This window comes from Atractosteus spatula, chromosome 19, assembly GCF_055471065.1.
Source record: "Atractosteus spatula isolate fAtrSpa1 chromosome 19, fAtrSpa1.hap1, whole genome shotgun sequence".
NCBI lineage: Eukaryota > Metazoa > Chordata > Actinopteri > Semionotiformes > Lepisosteidae > Atractosteus > Atractosteus spatula.
In genome coordinates this window covers 3,827,597-3,855,595 of record NC_142724.1, presented here as the reverse complement: position 1 = coordinate 3,855,595, position 27,999 = coordinate 3,827,597, and the positions used below count along the sequence as shown (strand labels likewise).

General features: G+C 40.8%; 1 protein-coding gene across 1 annotated transcript; it reads right to left on the bottom strand.

Moving 5' to 3' along the window:
* Window positions 1–59: 59 nt before the first annotated feature.
* hck (HCK proto-oncogene, Src family tyrosine kinase) lies at window positions 60–27,999 on the bottom strand. Its single transcript, XM_088937316.1, has 13 exons — window positions 27,842–27,999; window positions 20,077–20,207; window positions 18,610–18,658; window positions 15,607–15,703; window positions 14,206–14,304; window positions 13,081–13,188; window positions 12,648–12,793; window positions 11,209–11,361; window positions 10,809–10,991; window positions 9,642–9,718; window positions 3,854–4,007; window positions 3,355–3,486; window positions 60–2,270 (listed from the first exon to the last, which is right to left on the bottom strand). Exons 2-13 carry the CDS (start codon window positions 20,197–20,199, stop codon window positions 2,068–2,070), a joined length of 1,524 nt encoding a protein of 507 aa, XP_088793442.1. The 5' UTR covers window positions 20,200–20,207; window positions 27,842–27,999; the 3' UTR covers window positions 60–2,067.

Genomic DNA, 27,999 nt, shown 5'->3' with positions numbered 1-27,999 from the left:
AAAAAGCCAGTTTAGTTCAAAATCACTTGTATCATCATGGTACATTACAGCAACACAACTGTTTTTCTGGGTTTTTTTAAAAATTTGTTTTAATTTGACATCTGCATATTTAAGTGTGAACAGTAACAGTGAACATTATTAAAAGCAGAACACGTTACATATTCATTTACATGATAATGAAGCAATTACAAGATTTATGTTGAAAGAATTCAAACAACTACATTTAAATACATAATAATTTTAAAATTGTATTTATAATAACAAAGGACACCTCCTTAGGGCTATTTGTTAAGCCCCACTCTCTTGGACAGTACACATTTCTCAAAAAGCAGGAAAGCAAAAAATGAAAACAAAACCCGTGCAAAATAAATTAAAATGCAAAACTTTGGGTATACACAAATATATTGCATATTTTACACCTCCCAGCTTACTCATGACGGACACAGAAAAATGACTGAATTTGAAACAAATACTATCTTAAAAGAAATGCAAAACATGCAATCACTTTTTAAGGAAGTCATTTGATGGAATCATAAATTCAGAAATATTTTGTGTGGCAATGCTGTCAATATGGAACAACTTAAAGTTTGAAATAAACTCAGGATGCTTCAAGATAATACAAATGATTATTGTTGTCTTCCAGCAATAGAAGAATTTGACGTCTTGAAAACAATTCTGAAATCAAAAGGCTTGCTTTGGTTCAGTGTTAAAGGGCAAAAAATCTTTCAAAGATATTGTCTGCGCTTTAACTTTAGAAAAATGATGACCACACAAACACAATGGCACGTGATAGGTTCCAGCTCCCCCCCGACCCTGAATTGAAGGGAGCTATTAGAAAAATCAGTAGATGCCACATGAATACGTTACAGTGTAGAGTGGACTCAGAGGACAGGGTGATGAGAAGTTCGCCCTCTGCTGGTAACTTGTGGATTCCTATTTCATAAAACTACTCACAATTTTTTGGTAATGGGAAATGAACTCGAAGGTCTACGTCTTTACCGAGGCCCAGTAAAGTATTGATGTGTTAACCCAAGTCTGACGCATGTGTGGTTACTAAACCTAACAGAAGGGTTATGTGTCCTGTAAAAAGCCTAATATAGGCTATATACTGTATAAAACCTTAGATCTCAGCATTTCCTCAAAGCTACACCTGATTGGACTGTCTAGTAAACATACATGTTTTAATACCGGTGACCTGAATTTGTGGCACTCATGAGTGAGACAACTTGCACGGCTGATATTTCTACATGGAACTGAGCTGGACTGTGAAAAAGGTTCATGCAGTCTCAGATGCATGTTGAAATCCAGTCACGGTTCTGAAGTGCTCTCTTCTTTGCAACTCTTCAGTGGGTCCTTCAAACAATGTAACTATGCAAGTGAAATAAGACAACTGAAAGATTTGCAAAATGAAAATGAGGGTTACGTTCAGTAAACAGGGAGTGCCACGTTTTACATGAAATGCTTTTTTAAAATTTTCACATGCAGTAGGAATGTATATTTTAACAATGTCTTTTTCACACACACTAAATAAAAAAATGTACACCTGAAATCCTATAAGAAGCACTTGAAAATAAGGACTTTTTTTAAAAGTACCATGAGTTCTACAACTAAATATGTTTATGGAAAAAAAGAGAAAGTTCATGAACACAAAGATACCAAAGTTTCCTTTAGTATCTAAAGGTAAATATAGTAATGCAACATGAAATTACCTTAATTTAAATTCCTTATCTGGAAGTAAACAGCACTGTGAGTGCTTTGAGAGAAGGATAGATATATTAAGGCACGTTCACTACCCCACATGTTAAAACCGCTGTCTCAGGACAAAGATGAGTCTGCAGGGCTTGGGACAGAAATCCTTTCAGCGGCGTTCTTCTCTGTGAAGGCTCCTCCAGATGTTGTGAATGATTGGTAAGAAAGATAAAAACAGAAACAAACTATGGACAGGAGACCAAATATAGAAGACTAGTCTGAATCGCATTTTTGTTTTTGCCTGGAGCCAGCAAATTCATAGTGCGCTGTGGGACCCAATCAAGAGTGAGCAGGGACGCGGTTCTCCCCGCGGTGTCCTCAAGGCTGCCGCTGGTACTGGCTCTCGGTGGCTGTGTAGAAGTCCTCCAGGACACTCTGCAGGTACTCGAAGGTGGGCCTCTCCTCTGGTTTGTTCTTCCAGCACTTGATCATGATGTCGTAGAGCTCCTCGGGACAGCTCTCCATGCGGGGCATGCGGTACCCCCTCTCCAGGGAGCGTATCACCTCGGGGTTCGACATCCCTGCGAGACAGGGTAAAGGGGAGACAAAGGAGACACTGCGTTTGGGCTCGCGAATACTGACAGCGAGACAGAAACTCAAAAGCAGCAGCACACACGCCTCAAGGACAAGAGAAAATCTCAATCTATCTGAATAGCCCAGGAGTACATTGTGGAGTCAAGTGCATTTCACAGGAAATCCCAACGTTTTGTACTTTTCATTAACACGCGGGCACTTAAAGTGTCACCTTTCAATGACTTCTGCAGTCCTTAAAGAAAAACAAATAAGAGGAAAAAAGTTTCTGTTTTTCTTTTTGCTTCCTGTTAGTTGCCTGGCAACATTTGCCTTTATTGCCACATCAAAACCAGCAGCTGACCTCAACAGAAACAGAAATACAGTACCCTGCTTTCTGACCCATCTGATTTTTATGCCCCAGCCATTTTCTTTAAGTTAACTGTTCTATCAGTTACAGTGCATTCTCTTAAGTGTGCTGAATGCATTCAGCAGCATTCTGCGTCCCTGGCTTGAGGAGTGTTTTTGTGGGTTAGGGCTATTGGCCAGTTGTACACAGCTTTAAGATCAAAGCATGTGGGTTTTGTCAGAGTCACAGCTGCAGTAAATTACCATTAGCACTGCGAGTGCAGAGGACGGTGTACATAAGTAGCAATGTTACTGATCATAACTACATCCCCTCTACAAGAAGTGTCAAGTACACATGACAAAATTTAAATGGCCTTTCCCACACTCCATATGCTGGTAAGTTCCTCTAAGAATAGAGGTTTTTATTAAAGTTAATGTGATTGTTTGGCAGTTGCTTTTATCCAGACCACAGCTGGGTAATTACCAACAACATGAGTGAAACACTTGACTCAAGGGTACAACAGCAGTGCACCACCTGGGATTTGAACCCACAACCTTCCAGTTACAAGTCCAGAGCTCTGGCCACTGCTGAATGAAAGTACATTTGGTGTGAAAGCTGACATCAGTAACCTTGCCTGTTCTTCGCTACAAAATAACAGGTTTCAGCTGATGCAGCTAGTTCAGAACCTCAGTTGCACTGAATACCCACATCACATGCACACTCATACAACCAAGCACCACACCCACCTGGGTAGGGAGTCCTTCCGTAGCTAATGATTTCTGTCAAGAGGATCCCAAAGGACCAGACGTCCGATTTGATTGTGAAGGAACCATAGTTGATGGCTTCAGGAGCTGTCCATTTTATTGGAAACTTTGCACCTAAGCACAGATAAATAAGAGTCCAGTTCATCAGTTTTCAATGCCTGTTGAGCTGCACCCTTCAGTTTTTCTCTCAAATAGCACAGTCGGTTTAGCACTCAGACACAAAAAGTGAAAACCACATCATGCTTGTCGCTCACAGAGGAGGCAGCTGTGACCACTTTTGTTTCTTGGGCCTGCTGCAATATTACTGTTACTGTTATTACTATCCACAAGCAAGCAAGGAATACATGAAATCTACAATAAAGTGAATGAACCGGGACAGCAAATCCCGTAAAAATTTTAAGATAAAACTTTTAATACACTGGACCCAATGACAGATTTTACAGGGAATATGAATGCTACAGCAGTTGCCAGTCTAGCTCACCCTCTCTTGCGGTGTACTCGTTGTCTTCAATGATGCGAGCCAGACCAAAGTCCGCTATCTTGCAGACCAGGTTTTTATTCACCAAAATGTTGGCTGCTCTGAGATCTCTGTGGATGTAATTCCTCTGCTCTATGTACGCCATACCCTCTGCAATCTGGAAAACAGCACCAAGAGCATGAGTCACCCATGTGTGGTGTATTTCCTTCCTTTGCACATGAAGCATCTTGCTTCTAGCATGTATTTCCTTTCCTTTCCTGAGTTATGCATACCCTCACCACATGTTTACAATGATTTGACTGTACCTTTGACCAACCAAAAAAAATCAATCCTAATCAGGACAATTTCTCCTTTGCCACCATGATCTAAGGCTCACACCACAACAATATAGAAAATAACAACGCACCACAAAAAAAACACATAAAAAGAATGCACACAGAAATAAAAAAGCTAATAAAAAACAGAGGAATGTCTTCACAATCCAGGTACTGCTCAGCAAATAGTAAACCCTATGTCAAAAACACTTCCACAGAAATGAATTGGTCCAACTGTTAACTTCTGTTGTAGCTCAGTCCTGTCATTAACACCAGCATCCAATGAACAATTAATTAAATCAGGTTGATTAAATTATATGCTGGTTGTGGAAAAAAGTAGTAAAACTTGAAAGTGCATTATAATGATAGATCATGATAAACATTGATATGCACAGTTCTGGGTGCTGTTTTTTAAATTAAAATTCTTGTTCCTTTTATTTGTCAGCTTCCTCATTGCTTTTTTCAACTCAACATTTGCTTAATTGAGTTCTCACATCAGATATAATTAATCTGAAAGAAATTTCGTTTTAGATCTGGCAGAGTCACAAGCCACATATTTTTTCTTCCCCATCAAGACCACGTTTTGTGAGGAAGGGAGGTTAAAAAGTACAAGTACAGAAGTGGAAAGTACAAAAAAAAACAAACCAGCTGCCATCTTTCAGCGTTTACACTGCTATCAGTGAGACAACTTCCCCCTTATGCTCTCTGCTCCAGTGCTGCAGTAACTTCACCAGACACTTCTGGTTTCTCATTACCCAGCAATTATTAAGCACAGATAACCGGCAGGGGTGGGGTGGGGCTCGGTACAAAGCATACTCTGCCATGAAAACGAACCTGCAGTCCCAGTCTGAAGGCTTAAGTAATCAGTACAGAATCTGATGCAAGCTGTACATTTGCCCAGGGTGTGCTTACGAAGATACCATGTTCTGGACTGGCCTCCTGTGCTCTCCTTTAGAAGAAATCCCCCTAAATACAGACTCCAGATGTAACCACCCAATCCACACTACTTATAAACCATGGCGCCATCTATTCTAAAATATTCAAGTAGAAATGTACATCAACAGACGTTCCCTTAGCTGCTCAGAGCAGATAGATCTGTGGGAAAGAGTCAATTATACCAACCGATGGATTCCTTTCTGGGGACCTCCCAAGCCAGTTAATGAGGATCCCCTAGCAGTTCCAGACCCCTGGTTATGAACATGACTTAGAAAGTTATCTTTATAATAGACAGAATACACGTACTATATAAGAACAAGTTCCACACTTTTATAGCTCACAAGCTGATGCAGATGTCCACTCTAACCTATACGTACATATTAATATAAAATGAGTACCTATGGCACAGGATAATACTGATTATCACATAACCTTGGAAAGTAAGTTTAAAAACACCCGTAATTTCCCTCTAGAAGCCGTCATGATGGATGATGTGATTTCAGACAGGTTTTAAAAAGGCATGCACATTCAGAGGGTGTGGAAACTCCTGCTCCGGGTTGCAAATGATTTGGATCCGAACTAATGCTGTCAGACACCACGTGGCACATTTCACTTGTCAGCAGGACTCAGAGCTGACAGGCCCGGCCTCTGGGTTTCTCAGCATCCCCAGCTGGCCCTCTTCGATTTCCTCATTCGGGGGTTTGCAAAAAAATGTGACTTTAGTATTGCTTAAAATTGTCGCAGGCAATCTGCTGTCACGAGCCTGCATTTAAAATTAAAGTTTCTTAGACGGTGGTTTCTCTAGCCGAAGGCAACCAAAAAAGTTATACATATACGCAAATACACGTATCTGAAACCACCTATCTCTTGCCCCCTTTGAATTTATTTTTACACTGAAAGTATTTTTACACTGAGTGTATGTTTTGACTTCTCAATCAAAAATAATTCACCTTTTTAGCGTGATTTTCAGTGTCAGAAGTGCACACCTTTTACAGCACATTCCAGCTGGGCTTTGCCTTGCTATTCCCCTCATCTCACCACTGTAATCTAGTGCAAACTCAATGGAACCGATGGGCAGTTCTACCAACTGCTTCTTTTTGCACAGTGAATCCAGAACGTTACCAGTACAGTACAGCTCCCCATCTTGTGCAGTGGGGCACCAGCCACATGTGTCCCAGCTGTGGGTAGAGCCACACCCCACCCATTCTCTTTCTCTTATTCTTCCTCTGTCATCAGCTATCACAAGTTGCACAGCCTAGGTTTGAACCCGTGATTCTCCAGCCACAGTGTATATCTTCATTTCTTGGCACAAAACAATACCTTCAGCATTAACCATACAAATGGACTACTCATTGCTGCTCTAAAGTCAAATCAAATTTGAAAATCATTTCTGTGGGGAAATAACCCGGTGCAAAAGGAATTAGCACAGATAAGCATCTTGTAGGTTGATTACTTTTTAACATTTGCAGTTATCTGTAACATACAGTACTACACTGTATTCAGCCTACAGCAGTTTTACAATTGTAATTAAATGTAAATGTATTACAAGCAAGCATGAAGCACATTTTTGTCATTAGTTACACATTAGTTCCCCTTCCTAAAATGATAAATAATTCAAAAAAGTAACATGGTTTTTAATTTATTATGACTCTCACTATTATCTAGTGCTATTGTACTTACAATTGTGAAACAAGAAGATGATCACTTTATTGGCCCTATACAATTTCTTGTATTAGGAATTTGTCTTTTCGCATACCCCAACTTGCTCTCCATGAGACCCACAGACAGGGACAGAAGCTGGGGGTCAGAGCACAGGGTCAGCCATTTATACAGTGCCCCTGGAGCAGTTGGGGTTAAGGGCCTTGCTCAGGGCCCCAACGGAGTAGGATTCCTCTGCCAGCTGCAGGATACTAACCAGCAACCTTCCAGCCACAGGCACAGATTCTTAGCCACAGAGCCACCGCACCGCCAAACAAATGATCCAACGTATAATATAAAATAAACACAAAACCTTTCTTTACAGGTGCACAGCTCCACTCCTCAGTACTGTTTTTTTTTAGTTCTAGTTAAAGCAAAAGCTGCAGGCCTTTAAAAAGTGCTAATAATTACTTCAATTAAGTGATTATCAGCTTAGCTGAAATAAAGGTTTGAAGACAATTATGAGCTTTCTAAAGCACTGGTATGCGACTCCAGACCACAGACTTCAGTTATTGTTCTCTGTATTTCTGTATTACTGCTGTCCCATACTTGGATACACACAAACAACCTTCAAATTTACATATTTGAAATTTAAAATGCATCCAGTTCTGTAATGCTTTGAGTACCTGATCTTCTGTCACCAACTGTTTTTTCTATCAAACTAGCAGGAACAGAGCTTTTAGCATATAGAAGGTGAATCTTGAAAATGAGTCTCGTCTCTCATCTTTTATTTGCTATTTAGCTTTTGTTGTTTCTGGTGTTTTGTTATTTTGCCGTTTTGTATTGTGGAGAATAACATCTTTACTTTACATCAAATCTTTAGAAAGCATGCACCAGCACACAAATCTGCTACTATAGCACAATTCACATTTTTCATATCGAAATACACTACGCAAATTTGGCCACTGGGCTTCAAAGCAGAGTAAACCAGTTTTAAAACTATGTGGAGTTTTAAAAGAAAAGAAAATGGAAGAATATAACAGATGTTTGGGATGAACCTAATCCCTCTTACTCCCACTCTTCTATGTACAGTATATGCTATCTGGCCTACTGGACATCCCTCTGCACATTTCTCTGGCACCCCACCCACAACCCCAACTACACCCCTGGAGCAGCTCCCTGGCTCATTCCTTCTGAAACTGAGAGAGGGAGCTTTAGTCAGCCTCATTCTTACAGTCAAGATGCACTTCTTTCAGCTAAGCGAGTTACTGCCAACAACCTCTAGTAAACTCATCCCTCTTTCGCATTCACTAGGATATAATACAACTACTAAACTATTCTGAAGGAAAAAAAAATGAAACATGTACTTTTTCAAGCAACCAGCAAAACCACTTTCACAAGAACAGGAAGTGCCAAGAGATGCCCTTAAATTAGAAATGGGAAATCCCACTCGCTGGAAAATGGCTGAGCACAGCTGCTGGGGTTTAGTGATTCCCAGTGTCACTCTGCAGACAGCTCAGGGATTGCAAATGATGAAAGTTCCCCTTTCTTGAGCTTCCTCTTCTCCTTTCTCAGCACAGATCAACATCATGCAAGAGATCAATTCGGAGTATTTTTAGAGCCGCCCCCTGACTTTATTTCTGCCTTCCTGGCTTGCCTTTGGCATTATTACCCCTGTCTGCATCGTGTAATCTGTGGCGAGAAGCACGTGCTTCCATCTTTGTTCTCCTTTTTCAACAACATTTGACCCATCTCAGATGCCAGTTCCCAGTATTCACAGACAAAGCCCACAAACTGCAGCTTATCAGTGTCCAAGGATTTTGGGATCTGTGTGTAAGAGGAAATGGTGAGACAGGGCACACCATTAAATTTGACAAATCATCCAACAAAGCTGTCCAAAGAGGTGAGTGCACCCTTTTGTAACAAAGCCTATGTATGGGATCTGGTGTTTGTAAAACTCGTATACAAATGAGTATTTAAAAAAAAATGCAGATTTGTACATCACAGTGGACAAAAAACATACTTCAGATTGCAATGCAAAACACACGCACCAGTATAGTCAAATGCTGTAGATGGATCTGTGGGTGATTATGAAACAAGTGCCAAAACTGTAGGATGCTGTTATTAATTCAAAGGTGTGGATAAACAGACTGTTAACCCATTCGTAGCCTAGATTTAACTCATTGTGTCTCTTTAAAAAGAAAAAAAAATCCTTTCTGCCCCCCGGTCAGACTTTCATGCTACATCGTCCAGTTACAGTTGCAAAACAAGCACATGCACCAGAATTCACCCTGGGTTCATTCAGGGGACTGGGGGTGAATGAAGAAGAAGCATGGCGCATGGCTATTCAGATGCAATACGACTGGGCTGTTATAAAAGTAAGGAGATTTGAATATTAAAATGTAACCGCACATAGAGGAAACACTTGCTTATTCTTTACAAATAATACTGTTGACATTGTCTAGCATGGTGTGCCATTCATGCTTGGCTTGATCAAAGTGTAGAGCTCTAAACCAGTATTTAGCTCATACTCTGCCATATGTCAGCATATCGGCATACAAGAAAACTACATAGCCAGCATGTCGCAATCTCATGGTTTTCTTTCAGTCTGCTGTCAGGTGTCAGTATTTTAGCACTTTTTTCACAAGCCAGGTTACAATACACATTGTGAAAGTACAAACTCATGTCTCCTGTCAGAGGGGGAGGTGGTCACCATTGACTCTCCAGAAGAGCAGAGAGTCCAATACACTTGTGAACAATTCAGATCTTTCGCAAAAAAAAGTGCACCTAAAATAAATGCATGAAAGAAAAAAGGGCCTAGCTTTGGCACTAGGGTCAAAGGCTTTGATTTTGGTCCACCATGCTCCCTTCCAGGAACACACTGAAGAAGAGGAAGCGCTTACCTGTGCCGTGAAGTCAATGAGCTTCGGAAGCTGCAACCTGTTGCCTTCGTCACTTTTCAGGAAGTCTAGTAGGCTGCCTACAGAGTCAGGAAACACACACTGTCAGCAGGCTGAGAACAGCCTTTGAAAGCCATCAGAAAGAAAGGGATTCAAAAACTCCAGGACAACCACTAACGTAGAGAATGCCAAGAATGCTATCATGGTGACATCTCTGCTTTCACGCATTCGTATCTGTAATTTGCTGGTTTGTTGTCATGGTGCTTCACTGCCTCTCTTGATTTTCTAAGCTGCAACCACAAACGCACAAAAAAAACCCTCATAAACATCAGACTGCTGACAACGCCAGGAAGACTGTGGTCATTAGGTATCTGAGACTGTCCACAACATATTTACAGGCCTCGCAAAATAGCTGCAGACCCATTAAGACACTTGTCAGATTTGAGCTGAAGTATTTTTAGGGGTTGAGAAATTATCTTTCTTGCAGTAAACAGTCTTTTATGGAGAATTTATTAGCTTGTAGCTTTAAATTAGCTACAAAAATGTAGCTTTTGCTCAAAGGTAGTTAGAAGTTTAGATCAAGGAGCAGAAGTTTGACCATGTACATCTCTTATTTCTCTTATGAGTGACATTTTTTATTATTGCAAACCACAAACTGATCAAGTCAGTAGCCTGAACGGCACCACTACAATGCAGTTATCATTGCAAAATGTAGTGATTTGTCAGGCCTTGATTAGGCTTCAGAGCTGCTATCTTTGAACTGTGAAAGAGAGCCTCTACCACACCTCCCACATTACAAAATGCCCCCATCGTGCACACAGGTTCTGCAAACAAGAATGGGGTTGAATGGGAGAACAGTTAAGGAAGACTACGGATCAACAGGTTCTTAAAAGTAGAAAATAAAATTCTATTGGATACACAATACTGGATGTATCTTACAAGCAGGTAAACTAAAGCTGAGTGAATTTGCTGCAGTAAACTCCTGGTGTTTTTTTTTTTTAATAGCTGAATTCACTTCAAGTGTGCAACAAAACACACCCTCCTCTGGGCATTTTATTTACATACTGCAAGCCATAGATAATGAATAAATAAAAAATACCAGCCACGTATGGTGGCACCACTACCGAACAACACTGGGGGTCAGTACAGTATTTTATAATCATTGCCCACCTTTCTCCATGAACTCTGTAATGATGTAGATGGGCTCCTCCTTGGTGACCACAGCGTTCAGCCTCACCAGTTTGTCATGTTGCAGTGTCTTCATGAGGTTGGCTTCAGCCAGGAAGGCTTCCACAGACATGCTGCCAGGCTTCATGGTCTTTACAGCCACCTTGGTGTGCTTGTTGTAGGTGGCTGGAAGCACAGAGAGTCAGTAAGGGCTTCACAGAGAACTCCATAGGAATACACACAATAGGTGTTTTACGTGCAGGCACAGTAAACTATTGGGCATGGAAGAGAGGAACACAGAAACTTTGCCAGGGAAAAAGCAAACTGCTGGGGGTCTGAGGCCCAGTGGTTTCCTCTCTGCCAGGCATTGGCATCACCTACGTGAAAGAGATGTGTGACTTACCCATCCACACCTCCCCAAACTGACCAGCTCCCAGCTTCTTATCCAGCTTCAGCGACTCCCGGGGGATCTCCCAGGCATCCTTCTCCCAGGGTTTCTGTGGTTTGGGGTTGATGCAGGGCTCCGTCAGGGACTGACACAGACCGTCTCCTTGCTCTGTCAAGACACTTCATATCAGCCAAAACCTAAAGACCCACAGACATCATAAAGATCTGCTTGCTTTAAGTAGCGGTGATGGTGATGATTTCCTGGAGCACAAGGGGACGTACAGTATCTGAAACTAAGGCAGATGTGATACTATCCTGTACAAACCCACGAGCGCCATTTTGGGAGTGTAATATAACAGGTGTTGTCAAACATTTCAATACCAGCAAGAAAGGGACTTTTGCTCCTGGATATTATTAGCTTACTTCTCCTGCAGCCTGTACAGAACTTGGGCAATGATCTACAAGAAACAGAATACATCGATTTGGGTTTGCAGTACTCCATTTTTTGTTTGAGGTAGTCTCTTTACTGCAAACCAACTTGGAAATGCCACAAGGGAATAAATGCCACTTTTTTTACAGAAGTAAATTTACCAGGGTGAAGCTGCCCTCTTCCAAACGGTTCAGAGTTACTATGCAAAAGGACAATTGTGTGCTGCTATTGGATGTTCACATAGCAAGAAATGCTGATTAATCGGAGTGCAGAACTCAAACATTCTAATTTACAACACACGTTCTTTTACTACAAAATCACCAACACTTTCTTTTTAATTTCTGTGCATATGGCAGCTTACTGTTTGCTTCTATCATGTCAAAGTGCTTTGAAAGTTAATTTACTCTGACAATTAATGAACCAGTGACAGGAGTTTCTTTAAAATGCAGAAGTACAAGTGAAGGAAGGACTATGGTCTTAAAGCTGTAATCCTGGACTGATCTTTGTGGTTAATATGCAACCAGGATGGACAATACAGTCCAGGTTATAGTTACACAAGTCACAGTAGATTTCATGATTGGTTCAGTTAAACAGACAGAGGTGGGAGACATGACAGTTCTCTAAAACTTTTTTGACTAATTTTATTTACCCTTTTTTAAATCCTTTTCTGAAGGGTCTGGATGATCAGAATTTCCATTGCACTTACTAAAATCCACTGTGGGAAGGTTTAGTTTTGCTCTAGAGACATGTTGTCAGTTTCAATCAGGCACTGTCAAACTTTTAAGACGCTTAAATAATCTTTTTAAAGATCAAGTTAACTTCCTCTCTGGCTCCACCCTCATCCTACACTTTGTAATTTTCAGCTGTTGATAAAGTGGCTGATTTTTAAAAACAGTCTAAATGTGTAACATTTGTAACAGACCATCCGCTGAATATATATATAACATTCACTTTTGTTAAGATAAGAACTTGGACGGAGACACTGATGTTATCACAGCAGATGTTCAAAGTCAGACAGTACTCACTCTTGTAGTGGTTGACGAGGTCTTGTAAGGTGTTGAAAGTGATTCTTGGGGAGATGTAAAATCCTCCATTGTCTAGTGTCCGGATCTTATAATGTTTCACGGTGTCCCCGGACTGCGGATCGTAGTCTCTGACGGACAGAGAATAGCTACCTGTAGGTAAAGCAACACATCATGTAAGAAAGGACCAAATTTCTGAGAATTGCTTGGTATTTCAAAAGTATTTTCTAAGAAAAAAAATGGATAGTTAATAATGAATCGTAGTAAAACGTCAGTGTTGTATATTCAGCATGGCAATCATTAACCTTCTTTGAATCCATGTTCCTCCCAGAGATAGGCTAGCAGATGCAAATCTCCCCATGTAACAGTCACCAGATCTCATTTCCATTGTAAACACAGTCAGTTCACGGGCATGCTGGTGGCACGACAATAGGACTTGCCTTTTGTTGTTTCGCTGTCTCGTATCATGAAGGAACCAGTTCGATTCCCTGACGCAAGAAGAGTTCTTTCTGCATCTTTGCGGCTGACGCCTTTGAAGAACCATCTAAGGAACAAGAATAACCCTCGTGGTTTACAACACTATACAACGTACCTTACTATTTCAATACATGCAACACCCCTGGTTCTGAGCCCTTGCTCCATTACTGTTTTTCACTCAACCTGAGCTCTCCGTTACATAATTGAAGACTTAACTGCCGGATGGTTGGATTAAAATCAAGACTCTTCAGTTGTTTACAGTTCCTAATCATTGGAGGTTGTCTTAAAAGTAATTTATGATCTTCAACTTTTTTTTTGGGGTCCACTTAGATTTCCAAAGGTTCCAATCGAGCAATTTGTTTGTTCCACTAAAGAACATAAGGAGCTTGGCTGAACTGAAAACCAGCACATGTGGGTGTCCCACAGGACCAGGGTGAGGAACCTCTCTCTCTGGACAATGCATAAAACCACAGAATCTTCCAGCAAGTCCGTCTGCAGACAATTTGGATGTGTGTCAATTCCCTGTGCGTCACTAAAAACATAAAATTGATTAAAGTTCACACTCCTTGACAGTACCATTCTTAGTAGGATCTACGCACTCAATGAGAATTCCTAAGGTGAGAATCTTGCCAGCTTCTAAATCTAGTATCCAGCTCCATCATTTTTTTTTTAGTTAACAGAATAAAGCACCAACTAATACAATCAACATGATATCACAAAAATATCCTAGATAAGCAGTTTTCGCTTTCTTTCTCACAAGAATCTTTCAAAGCCATCACTCCTAACAGAATTAGAAATAGCAGTAATGGCTTTGTTAGGCACTTAAAAACCTACAAGTTATTCAGGGCTGTTCAGAAGTGTTGTTTTAGGTTCAGATGTTTGATTCACGTCAATGGCATAAGACCACTCGGGCAGCAAGGAAAAAAAAAACATACTGCATCTAAGAACTAAATTTGAAAATGTATTGATTGCAGTGATGTTCTCTAATTCCATTAGCTTCCCCTGATAACTCTTGCGTATCATAGAAATGTCTTGTGCTCGGGGCTGTCCCCGACAGGTACTGGCATGGTGACACAGTACTTACTCCTCCGTCTCCAACGAGTTGACTTTGGCGACATAATTGCTGGGAATGAAGCCTTCCTTTCCTGTGCTGATCGACCTGGCACACCACCACTCACCTGACCTGGAACACATCACAGACAGGCAGGTTAGTGGGACAGGGGACCAGCAGCTACCACTCAGCCAGTCTTCCAACAGAGAAAGCACACAGTTTGTTTACTTTAGTCCCTGGAATATTGAATGGTGTCTTGGGTTTCACTCCTTGCTCTTGCAATGGCAAGACTGTTTAAAAAGACTTAAAAACTCTCTAAAGACTAAAGACTTAAAAGAGCTGGCACTTTACCCTTTTCATTGTTTATGTCTGGAAGTTCTTTTAGGACAGATTGTTAAGATATCCACCCTTGATTCAACTAATAATAATCAAATGATGTTACAACGCAGTATACAGAAAATAAAAATGACATTGGGAGGTCATTATTATATGATTATCAATACTGATCCTGCTGTATTTTGTCACATTTTCCCCTTTCTACATCCACGCCCTTGGTGGCTGGGAGCTCCATGACCTTGCTTTACAACAGAGCGCCAAGCGCCTCCACATCACCCTTACGCAATCGTCAGAAAAAAACAGCAGTGTGGGTGAAAAGAGGAAGTCAGCACCTAATTATTACTCTCCAGCAGCCATGTTTGGTACAGTTTCAGATGCACTGAGTTTTGTGCTGAGCTCCGTTAACCCTTTACTTTGATACAGTAAGAGGGTGGTACAATTCACATTCTAAAGAGGAATTAAAATTCTCCAAAACAAATAAAGGAAAACTTGAAACATCTTAGGTAAAAGGATTCTCTAAAAGCTGAAGGCAAAGACTTTACCAATCAAATATCTGCACAAAACCACACCAAAAAGTTGAGTGTTAGAAAACCCAGAAATGTCCTATTTTTTCACAGAGCTTTGCTACTAGATCATCTACTCACTCCCTAAATCAAGACTCGATCTTTCGTGACTTCCACCTAGCTCCTGCTCGAAACCTACCTGTTTGGAGACCACTGTTGCCCTGCTTCATTCCTACAAGCAGTGGTGCTGCTCTAGTGCTGTGATCAGGTCTCACTGCACATCGATTGCAATTAACGTGACTGATGTTCCATTGATTTCATTTTCTGCGCTGTTAATTTGCATTATGTGAATGACTGCGCTTTGCACAGCTTCCATGAATTTGAGTTGTTTTTCCATAATGCATTGTACTGTCTTATAGTACCCCTGAGTGAGTTGCCTCAGACCAGACAAGCACACAAAACAATAAGCCTACTAATATATCCAGTAATGATAGTATTAGAAGTGAAAGGGTTGACAATGAAAATCAAAAGATGTACCCACTCCAGGGTACCCAGGAATATAAAAAGAGACAGACTGGTGTTTGGACACACTCACTCTTGTAACACCTTTAGTTTCTCTCCCTTCTTGAATCCAAGGTCGCCATCATGGATTGCTTCATAGTCGTACAGCGTAATGACTATCGATTCTGCACCTGAAGCACAAGACATATTCAGATCGATTTCTTCGAATGGACATATTCGAATCGACAGTTGGATTCCAACTGAAATAAACGGGCAGTCAGGTAAGGCTCTAGACAAGAAAGCCCCATGACACGGTATCTGACCATCGTATAGCAAGTTCCACAACCCCGTTAGGTTTCAGTGACAACAACCTTTTAGCAGACTGGAAATGAAACTAGTTACTTGTTGCTTCAGTGTTAAAAAGAGAGAAGAAAATATACAGACACTGTGTTCTGGTTTCAATTTTACAGGAGAAAAGTATTTTGACACCAAAACCTCTTAGAAACTGATGACCTTGGCCATCCTGTAGGTCAGCAACCAGCTACTGAATATTTGCACATGGGATTCAGAGTGATAAACTCCATACGCAAAGGAACCATTGTACACTATTGACACTGAACAGCCGAGATACAGCACAGCTGTAGTACAAACAAATAACCCAGCAGCAGACATGTAAACCACTCTCAGGAGGTTTCCAGCTTTTCACTTTTAAAAACATTTGTGAAAACACTGATGACAGACATTACTTTACCCCATCGCTTCTCTCCAATCTTCCTTTAATCCAATATTTAAACTAAAGCTGTCTCCCTCACCATGCTGATTCAAAGACACTTCGCAAACAGCAGCTTGGCGAGTATCATTAATTTGTTATTAGTCAAAGGCCTGCCCTGTCAAAACTGTGGTCAGCTGCTCTAGAGCAGCTTGCAACACCAAGCATTAGCCAAATGAACAGCTCTGGCTGTGGTAGCTTTTACAAAAAAGTGTTAAACTGAGAATATAATCTTCCATAATTTTGGACTGATAGGTTGTTAGAAACTCTCACAGGGTGTGGCCTGGCCCTCTTATATCTCAGTCATGTGGTCTTCTATCTAGTGGGCTGTCATAGAAGACAAGGAAAATGTTAAAAAAACTGAATAAAGAAAAGTCTCAGTAAATCAATACATAAATAAATAGCACAGACGATGGGACAGCCAAGCCCCTGCAGAACCATGACTGGCAGATTCTAAAACTTGACCTTAACCAAACAAGACTTTTCCTCATTTAAGAGGAGTGATCGGTTTTAGTGTGTGGTGTTGCTCTTTTCAGTTCCAGTCTTAATTTACTTAATTGATCATTGTACTTGCTTAAGCGATTCAAAAGAAACACCCACTACTGTATAATACCACAAAGACATTTCTTATACAGTATGTGTAGTGGGAAATTTTCAATTGTTCTAAAGTAAGAGGATGGATATAATGCAGACGTAGGGTCTGCTTGGCTTCACTGTTTCCCAAGCCACACTAGCCCCCAGAACACTATCAGGACTTGTGTTTTGATGGGTTTATCACCAGTATACCTGCCCTCATCTATCGAAGGACAGAAAGATGATTCTGAGCTTGCTCGTCCTTCATACCCTACACAAGCACCTCTGAGAGTTTACTACGTGAACCAGCTCTGTGAATCACCAGGGCGCCTGTCTGGCATGGGTTGACATGAGTATTTTTACATTGCAGTCTGGATTTAACCCCACTTGATATGCTTTACGTGTCTGCTGCTGGGTTCTTTGTTTGTACTACAGCTGTGCTGTATCTCGGCTGTTCAGTGTCAATAGTGTACAATGGTTCCTTCACGTATGGAGTTTATCACTCTGAATCCCGTATGCAAATATTCAGTAGCTGATTGCTGACCTACAGGTAGGCAAGGGCATCAGTTTTTAAGAGTTTTAAGTCTCACAATACCTTTCTCCTGTAAAATTGAAACCAAAACACTGTAAACGTGTGCTAATTTCATTCCTATCCCAATAGGGAAAACAACATCCGATGATCACCTGGACATGCACAATTTTCAGGACCTGAGTTATTTATTTTAGACGATGGACTTGGATGGGCGCAAAAGGGAAATCAAGATGTGCTGCCAAGCCATCTCTGTTCTGAATGCCGTTAACGATCGAATGCAAAACTAGTTTTCGTTTCTCCCAAGCCTAGACCAGCTCTGTTAAACATGTCCTTTATTAAATAACACGTCCGTCTTCAGCGGATGGCCTTTAGCGTTTGGAGAGCTGGTCGGAAAGCCAGTCCAGTCCCTCGTAAAGACCCGTCCCCTGTGTGGCGCAGGTAGCTTGGATGTACCAAGTACTGCACAAACAATAAAGGATCGATAGAGGAAAGCCCATTGCATTACAAGCTGTAAGCTTCTGCTATAAGGGGGTGCTTCCTCTTTTACTGTTCATTCCTTGGTAAACGAATCTTTTATATTAGCTGGGCAACCTGTTCAGCAAGTTCCTGCAAACAGGTACAGAATTTCAGGTTCAATTGTTATCACTCCTATAGAGTTCATGATCAGCTCGTGCATTTATTTGTGCATAGGAACAGGAGGTAAAAAGTAGCTCTCTAGCTACTGTATGTGGGCATTGAAATAAATTAAAAATCCATAAGGTCAATCTCCTAAAGGCTGAATTATTCCTTTTTTTTAAACGGTATATGGCTGTCTAATTGATTTCTCAATTGAGCACCAAACTCAAATTTTCAAGGTGGCCGTTGCATAGTGAACTCATTACTAATATTGATCATTTACGGTATATAAATGGATTGTATCGGCATCTCCTTCCTTTCTGCATGCAGCGTGTCTGTTCTTGGCACTAGTTAACATGCAAATAATTTTACTAAAATTATTGGTAAATCATGAAAACTTTAAAAGGTTATACAGTGTTACATACAGTAAGATGCACATTGAGGCATTAAGGATTGGTAGGAAATGCAAGATGTCTCCGTACACAGCGTTTACACTGTTGAACCCATTCAATCAAGGCTAATATTAATAAAACAAAATCAGTAAAAAAAAACACAGCAATTCCCATTTTGAAAAGGGCTCTGCCGGTCTGCAGTTCAGTTTCTCTTACCATCTGGGTGTCCTGACGATGGTGGCACAGCAGAAGAGCTGTTTTGGGTCTATGAGAAAAGAAGGACAAAGGACAAGCAGTTTTTAAGAATCTGCACATTTCTTTCCAGCAGCTTCCACATTCCTTACATCTGATCTTCCGCGAGTGGCCATTTCCTCCTCATTTTTCTTTTGGTTCACAGAAAGAGAAAGCATCGGTAATTTGCATTTAGCGCAGACTCAACTGGAGTGCCTTCTAAAATGGACAAGAGCCCCAATTCACTCAACACATTCAGCCCTTTACAGATTTTAAAATCTGCTGGGAGACAACAGACCGACGGGAGGAAAACATCTACAGACACATGTGGCTCCATTGGCAATACTGGCTGGTTCAGATTTCACCCAGGCAGAGGTTACAGGAAGTGAAATAATGAAAATTCTAAACCCACATTAAGACCACTCCAATTTGTACCATGTAATTTGTATTTCAGCTGTGTGTGGTAAAAAGACAGCAACATTTGTGTATTTTAGTAACGCGTTTAGGAATGAATTTCAGTGCAGTGCATGATTAAGGGTGGCATCTCACCGAAAATGTAAGTGCTTTAAGACTCTCACTTCCTTGTTCATTACAATTGCAAGACCTTCTCGGAAATAAAACTAAGAAATGTCTGCAGGATCAGCTGTTGCGCCACAGCAAGGGCAATCCTACTTATAGCATAATAAACGAGAGGGAACTAATTTTAACCCATTCAACATGTGAAGCTCAAGCTAAAGGATGCTGGGAAATTCATTGTGCCGTTTACCCATCGGCAGAACAATCTTTCCATTGTCTTTTACTTCCTATTTAGCCGTCTTTTAAAGACACATCCCGTCAGCAGTCATCTGTTATCTGTACAAAATCACCAAACAGCATGACAGGCCCTGACGCAGAGAAAAAAAGCTCTTTTTGTTGGATTTATTTGGCTTTCTATTGTGTATAAAATTGTGTATACTGTAAATTGTGTTGTGATTAAATACCTTAATGCATTAAAGGGTGCTTTGCTTTTCCCAATATTTAGGGGCATTTTTATGCTTAAAGGCGGAACAGCTGCCCATGGTTCAGACTGCTCTGTTTTTATAGGAACCCGGTTTTAACATTGTCAATGCTGTTAACACTAACATTACTTTTTTAAGCTTTGCAGAAAGTTCAGATGCAGAATTGTGTGCCCACAAGGAACAGCGCTGAGTGCATCTTAAATTTTTCAGCTCTTCCTGTTTGGTAATTAGAGAAACTTATTTACCATATGGTAAGTGCCAAAGACAGACTGAAACAGAAAAACCGAGAGCATAAAGCCCCCACATTCCCCACCCACTCCCTTCATTTCCACCCAAACCCCTTTGTCACACAAGTGGTCTCTACCCACTGACCCCCCCCACCCCTCGCCATCATCACCATCATTTCCCCAACCCACCCTCCACCAGTAGTATCTGTACTCAGACTCCTACTTACTGTCTTACTACCAGATGTGGGATCTTTCACATAATGAGCTTGTTGGATTTTACGTACTGAGTCATTATTCACGATCTTGTCATTGCTGGCCTGCTGCTCCTCCTTCGACTTTATACACCCCATTGTCCTGCCTGAAATCCAAACAAAAAACACAGGGCGGGAAAGATGAGCGAGAATCCCACAGAGATGGCGATTGAGGAGCGGGAGACTGCTGTGCTTTTTGCTCACTGATTCACAGTTTCACGCGGTCGATGCGTGTTTGACAGGCTGACCAGGAGTCCTGAATGATTGAGCAGCAAAGTCGGCCCACTTCCTGCCCATGGAGAAAAGATGATGCAGCAGGATGTTGTGAAAGGGGAAGGCATTGCAGGGCAAAACTCCTTCAAGTTGAAACAATTTAAATAAGGCACTGACTCAAGGGCAGGGCTTCAACCAGCTGGCCAAAAAGGGAAAGAGACACATGCAACTCTCTCAGGACTTTCATTGCCCTTTCGAAAGAGAACTGAACATAGAATTATGGTCATTCTCACTCAAGAAAGGACCGAGTGTAGTGCACTGCACTGCGCAAAGTGCTAAAAAATGTGTGAAATGTAACACTTTCAACATGGGATGGGTGGCAAGTGTCAGTGACAAATGCAGTAGAAAAACTGGCCTGGCTATTTTTAAAAGGCCTTACTTGAGAACCACTGCTTTGACAGTGTCTAGTCGCGGCCATATCTGTAACCTTAAGACGGGTCAAGATGAAGCTGTGACAGCAGCTAAACTTCCCTGTCACGCAAAAACAAACATAAAATCAGTTATTACCATGGGATTTTTTTTTTCTCAATATTTATAACATCCCTTTCAGTTACTCTCCCCACTCTGTGTGCTGAACGTGTGTCCCTTACGCGTGGCATGGTTTAGCCTCAATGTTTGCTCTGCATCTTAATGCATTTGCATTAAGGCGATATTTTATGCAGAATAATCTATAATTCCTATTGCTCATGGACTGTGCCAGTTACAGTCATGTTCATGGGACTACCTGTTAGCAGTGGTCTCTGTAAAACATGAGGAACTACCTGCAGTGAATGGCCATTGTCTTTTGCGGGAAGTTATTCAGATATTCTCACTGAGATGTAATCAGCATTTTCCAAGAACCTGTTGTTTTTTTAGTTTCTAAGGACCTCATTGTCGGAAACAGCTTTGAATCAAAATACTAAATGCCTATATTGTTGATAATCTGTCAGCCAAAAATACTTGTACAAAGGCTCAGCATCTTTTGATCTACCCTGGTGATGAAAGTTTGTATTGTAGGGTGTAAAACCACTTTTACTAGCTAGTTACATGAATTCCATACACACGTTTTAGAAGAGAACAATCAATTCAGACCTCATCTGAGCAAAGAGGAACTCTCTTCACTTTTGTAGCCAAGTCCTCAGGAAGTGATAGCAGGATAATTTGACCTGCCCATGTTTACTGTGCTCTACTGTGGTAAGAACATAGTAAAGTGTGGTAAAACACTGTAAAACTACAGCATATAGTAAACATGCAGGAAAGCACCACATAAACTAAAGTACAGCTTCCTTTTACATCCCCCTGCACAGTTTTAGAAACGCAAGCAGCACAACTACAGCACGATTTCTTCAACACGTGCTCCCATGTTGCTCACAACAGCATTGGCACCAACTGGAGGGGCGAAGCAGCTCTCGCTGACGTTGTCATAAGCCCGCAGGTGCCAGTCAAAATAAGTGGCAGGCTTATAACACTGCCTGGGGAATCCTAGTTCCAATTTTCTGACCACTGATGTCTGGATTACAAAAAGTTAACCTGAGCTCAGAGTGAGTCCCTGTACAGGTTGAGCCACTAAGGAGGAGACAATTGTAAAAATATAACAACAATTACAATTACAAACGGAAAGAGTCCTATCAGCACATTTAACATGTTTGGTGGTTAGTATAACATGCAGTATCCATACAGGCTACCTAGATGCAATTACCCATGGATTGATTTTATGGATTGATTGAGCCTCATGGATTGATTGTATTCATTCAGCGACAGCCAACACAGACCAGATTTACACCCTTCACACATGTGATTATGACACTTCCTCCTATTTCCTTTAACCCACTGAAGAGTGAAATAAAACCGGTAAGTCTGTATACATGATTGCCCCCAAGTCTGTGACCCATGTCGTTCCATATACCTAAATGCAGGCGTAGTAATTAGCAATGGTGACAACAGAGACTGAAAAAGCCATTTTTGGAATAAAATGACTTGTAAGAGAGACTGCGGTGTAGTTTATGTAAATGATCATTAAAAAGAAACCTTCAGCAAACACCTTGAAATGAATCAGATTCTAGTTCAAGTTTCCTCACCCACACTGAAAACAAGAAACCAAGCAACACACCCCTGTAATATTTCAGTCAATTAAAATGCAGAAGATTGCCCGAAAAAAAAAATCAGTCATGAATTTAATCCACAGATGTTAAATAAAGTCATGTGAAATTTGGACATCAGCAGAAATTCCGAATGTAGTCATTGAGCATTCCCAACTACCTTCATGAAATCACCAATTACCAATTAATAATTCTTTGTTTTTAAATAAGAAGATTATGGTAGGGGATACACCTACAGTTGCATCGCCCCTATGGTATTATTTATAGCATTTGATCTGTTTTGCTGCACAGTAAGTCATAGGGAGGGTAAACAGCACGTTAGAGAGACAAGAGGGACAAAGATTCATCTTTGATATCTTTCACCACATGAGCAACAAAATGACAGCTGAAGCCAATGGAAACTGCTGAAGTCAAGTGTACAAATAACACAGGTATCTGTCAGTAGCTTTCTTCCTCCACTTACAGGGGGCAGTACAGAAGGCTAGGAGTATTATGGAGTATCTGGCACACCCCCTTCACTGTGAACTTACACTCCTTCCTTCTGGAAAATGCCTCTGTGTCCCCATGAGTAATGATAATAGACTCCAGAAATATTTAATCCCCTCTGCAATCTCAGTTTCAAATAATGAAAGGTAACTCTGATCTCCTGAAACACTCCTCTTCTGTATTCTTTGTTGGTGATGTTTGTTTTCATTTGTTGTGTTGGACTCTTGTGCTTTGCTATAAAACAAATTCCCCCCAGGGTATAGTAAAGCTTAAACTGAACTGGAACTGAATGCTGGCATGATGCAATTGGTTATGACCTGCTGAAATCCCAACAAAAGAAATTTGACAACAATCGCCAAATGTTGGACAAGCTGCTTGGAACCTCTATCAGCAACTCATCCGAAACTCAGCCTGGTCGAGTCAGAGCTGAAGCAAACCCACCTTCCCTTATCTAGTCTCTTATGTGTGCTGCCACACAGATTTGTACTTGCACGACACTGCCTACGGTGAGATCAGCCATGCGGTGTTAGTTGTGATGACCATGTGTGGCACCTGGTTACGGAAGGGTGGCTGTGCAGTGGCTGCAGAGCTCGAATTCACACCGAAAATGGTCAAGTCATCTTTTGCCTGGACTGCCATCACAGAGGAGTGCTGGGAGGACTTAGGAAAAGCCCAAGTCATCGATTCACCCTGTTTAAGCAGGAAGTCAACACTATTTTACCACCACAGCACACCTTCGGGAAAGGCAATGGTCAGACCTTTTCACAGTTCAAACCTGAAGTTAAAGTCCATTTGCAGCAACACTGAACGATTTACTTTCTCAGAGCCAAAAGATCAATTGGCCACTTTAAAAAGCCGAGGATGAGCTCTGATTGCAGACGTCTTGGGACCATGGCTTTCCTTCTGTTGCCCTGCTGCAATCGTCCCTCCGACCTGCTCCCTCCACAGTCCACAGGGGCAGGAGGCTACAAGCTAGATTAGAACAACCAGAAAGCAGTGCTGTAAATGTAACAGAGGCTCAGCTATGCCTCTGAAATCAAAGATTTTCATTTTACCAGAGACTAAATGATGAACAAAAGTTTTGAAAGGTTTCTAAAAAATATTTTTACAAGACAGTTGTCTATCAGGTCCAATTTTACCAGGTTAAATGGCAGCAAGATAAAAGAAAATATATTTTTGTCCAACAGTGAACTGTAAACTGTAAAATATTGTAATATTTGGACTGCAAGTTTAATATGTCTGTAACTTAGATCTTTTTATGTATTTATTTTCTCTATTTTAGATCTGTGGAAATCAGCATCTAATCTAGAGGAAAACAACACATGATACAAAATATAAAAAGTAAAAGGATAATATTATTACAGCAATGACCTCCTCACCTTCCGATCTTAGTCAATTTACATTGATAGACATTACTCCAGCCTCTGAAATCATTCAGCTATTATTTCCTTTTGATAAACAATCTGATCTGTTCCATATTTTAGCACTGCTTTAACAAGGGAGTCTGTTCTATGATTCCAAGGAATGATAAACCAGTCACCCTCCATTAGTGGCATCTAGCACCACTGCATGTGAATGTTAACAGGCAATAAAAAGAATCATAGCGAGACTGCTTCTTCTTCTTCATTCTGACAATTATTTATTAGGCAATGATAGAACGTCTGTGAAATTCCTTCCTATTTGGGGATATACTGGAAAGGGAGAGAAGAAACCCAATATCAATTATTTTTTAAGGTTCGCAGCCTTATAAAGTTTGAATAAGATGGCTCTGGTCCTTGAAACCATATTAACTGACGGACTGTAATGTTGTCCTCTCTACAGTGTAAAGCGCCACCAAAATGGCCAGAAATTATACATGTTCCCATTTCTTTGCTCTCCATATACAGTCTAGTAGGCCATTGTGCTCAAATACCTGCAATCGGATTATCCATCACGTTGTGGACAACAGTTGTGGAATATAATATCTGCTTTTCAGTAAATCTAATGTGCCAGCAGAAAAAGATTTGGACTAGAGAAATTGACTTCACTTTAACAGTTGTCCTGAATCCTCAGTTTCTACAAAAATCAGGCTGATGATTATGGCAACAGAAAAACAGTTTAATCTTTAGTCATTTTTGTAACATATGAAAATAGCATTTCTAATCTTTAATATAAATCACCCTCATTTTAAATGGAAGGAAAGACCGAGTTATTTTTTGCGGCGTCTTCATTCATGCATGCATAGCTGCCCAAGGTTATACGTGCAGCTGAAATACTCGACTGTTGAGTCGTCGTTCCACCTCTTCTCATGTTAGTTTTATGTTAAAGAGATGTTGGAAAATGTGGACAGAGTTTCCACCCAGCATTTCAGAGCTACATGATGCAAAGAGCTGAGTCTTCCCCGATATCTTCGTGAAACAGAAGATGTTGGTATAAGTATGCAGCCGCACACAACGTTTGTAGATTGAAAAGAAAAGTGGTTTCCAACACTAGAACTGGGTGAATATGTAAATTATCTAGATAAATCGACTTTCAAGATAAGAAGTCCTCCACTGTTCCTTGCATGCTATTTTAAAATTGTATAATTTTAACCCTTCCTCAGAGGCTTGCAAAGCAAAATCATACTGCTGGTGCCCGAGGCAGAAAGGAAACGCCGACCACCACAGTACAACAAGTCTTATTTTTCAGACATGGAAGGGGATTCAAATTTCAGTCACATGCAAATGCCGCAAGCTAAGTTATCCAGGATTTTTCAAGACAGAGCCCGACTCATGAAAAACCAAGCAAAATGTCCGGCAAACAAGTTTCCCAGTCCAACCTGTAAAAATCTGGCTTTCATCTAAATGCTGTTCAGCTAGTTATTTTGTTAGACCAACTTCAAACTTTAAGATAACAAGACTGGGTTTTGGTATATCACTGGATGCTTAGGGATTTTACAAGCTATTTTTCTTTTTAAAGTTCCGATTGCCGATCTAAATTGACAAAGGAAGTAAAGCAAGGCACTTAGAGTTATATTCCCCATTCTAAACTCCATTATCATCTGTGAATTTTATTGTTTCGTGACTCTTCTTTAACCAGGATTGACGGCAAATAGATCATATGTTTGGGTTGAATATTTTCACAGGTATTCTGTGATTGATTTCTCTTAAATGTGTGCAGTGGTTCTACATGTTTTGGTAGTTTCTCCATATTTACGTTGTGTGTTTGTTTTGAGATTGTTTGCAGCATTGCATTATAGATTCAGAATATTTGACTTTGACTTCACTGCATTTCACTAGGTTTTGCTCAACATGATATACCACATTTCATTTTGACATGGGTACACCCATAACTTCATCCACGATGCTCACTAACTACGATATCCTTAGACGATCATGTGGGCCACAGCCTTACCCGAAAGGCACAGAGTTCATGAACGGCACACACACACATACCCGTGGTCATTTAGAGAAGTCAATTAAAGAGGAGAACAAGCAAATTCCACACAGACAGAGCCAGATTTGAACCCAGGACCCCAGAACTGAGAAGCAACAGTGAGACCAGCTGCACATTTGAAGATTACTTGTTAAAAGCACAGATTGTATAAGAAATCATGAGTTTAAAAAGAGATTATCTACTTGCTGTGTAATTGATTAATGTCTGGTCTTGACCGTTTTTATTGATGAGGCTACCAAAACAAATAGTGGAATTACCTCCACGATATATTTTATTTATACAAAAGACATTAGTGGCCGTAATAAAATTGGCTCAAACATCTTTCAGAATAGTATCTAGGTTATGAACCTTTTGACAGAAGTGTTGTAAACACGTGATGTACTTCCGCGAAGCTCCGGTTTAAAAGTATTAACACCCCGCTCCTGTCTAATATTAAATACACCTCCGGGACCTCGGAAGTCGCAAAAGTCCCTTGTTGACTGACAACTTCCTTAAAGCTGGAACGACGAAGAAAATAACTTTCACTTCATTGTAATCAAATATGGCACCACTAAGAAAGCGCATCCGACTATCTGCACCGCTTTTGAACGCGCTACTTGTAACATGCTATGTTAAAAGAGGTGCTATTCTGCTTTGCATCAGAGGCTGAAGGGGGTAAAACAGCCGTCACTTCCCTTTGTAACACGGGTGTAGTGCTCGGTGAAAACGCCAAGTCCGAAGTCAAGTTTAGCTAGCAATGTCAAAGCCAACAATTTAAAAGGTCTCTTGCTGTTCGGCAATCTATTGCCTAGTTTTACCATTACGCTTCAAGCCATCATCTTGAACTGGGACATGTTTCTTCAAGAGAAACAGCCCAAATCAAGATTAATGGCAAACTGATAACGCGTTTGGATTGAATACTGTATGTTCTCCGGTGTTTTGCGACTGTTTTCTCTTACGTGTGTGCAGTGGTTCTGCAGTTTTTAGTGGTTCATCCATAGTTCCAACTTGGAAGCATGGTCGATTTGGAAAAGGAAACTTATGGTTGGGTCGGGTTTGACTTTCTCAAGACAAGGTAGTGGGGAGCTATGCACTCTAAAACAGGCAGGCACGACCTACAATTCAGACTCGAATTCAGATTCGACGACGTTGTTGCACTAAAAAAATAAATAATTTACACCTATTCTCTGATACACCGTACAGCACCTTGAAAAAAACTGTTTTTCAAGGTGATGTTTCACTCAAGTCCGCCAAGAGCGGTTTTAGAAGAAGGTGTCAGAAAAGAGAAGCAGGGATCAGAAGTTTAGACCCCAGGCTAGCAACACAAACAAGACCTCGAAAACCCTGGGTTATCCGCAACGCCTTCTGTCGTCTTTTATTTTATGCTGCCATTCTATTAAAAAAAAAAAGTGTATAGCACAACTTACTGCTCCAAATATACAGGGCAGTAGGTCCCCTGAAAAGTGCAGGAACAATGCGGTATAGAAAAAAAGACAAAGACTTTCACTTACTTTTTTAAACAGCACTGAAACTTCACAAGATTCGAAATTCCGAGACGGGTTTGTTATACGGCGTTTTATGCGTGAAAGATCACCGTTCCCATGTCGCTGATGTGTAAAACGCAGCTCAGCGGAGGGCATGCAAGGGGATGTCAGTCACACGAGGAAGT

Excerpts from the sequence above, each read along its gene's own strand:
- hck (XM_088937316.1), bottom strand. The coding sequence starts at position 20,199 with ATGGGGTGTATAAAGTCGAAGGAGGAGCAGCAGGCCAGCAATGACAAG. Across the intron at positions 12,794-13,080 it reads AGCGAAACAACAAAAGGCAA|CTATTCTCTGTCCGTCAGAG; the intron begins GTCCTATTGTCG and ends ACCTACAGGTAG. Across the intron at positions 4,008-9,641 it reads TCATTGACTTCACGGCACAG|ATTGCAGAGGGTATGGCGTA; the intron begins GTAAGCGCTTCC and ends GCTGTTTTCCAG.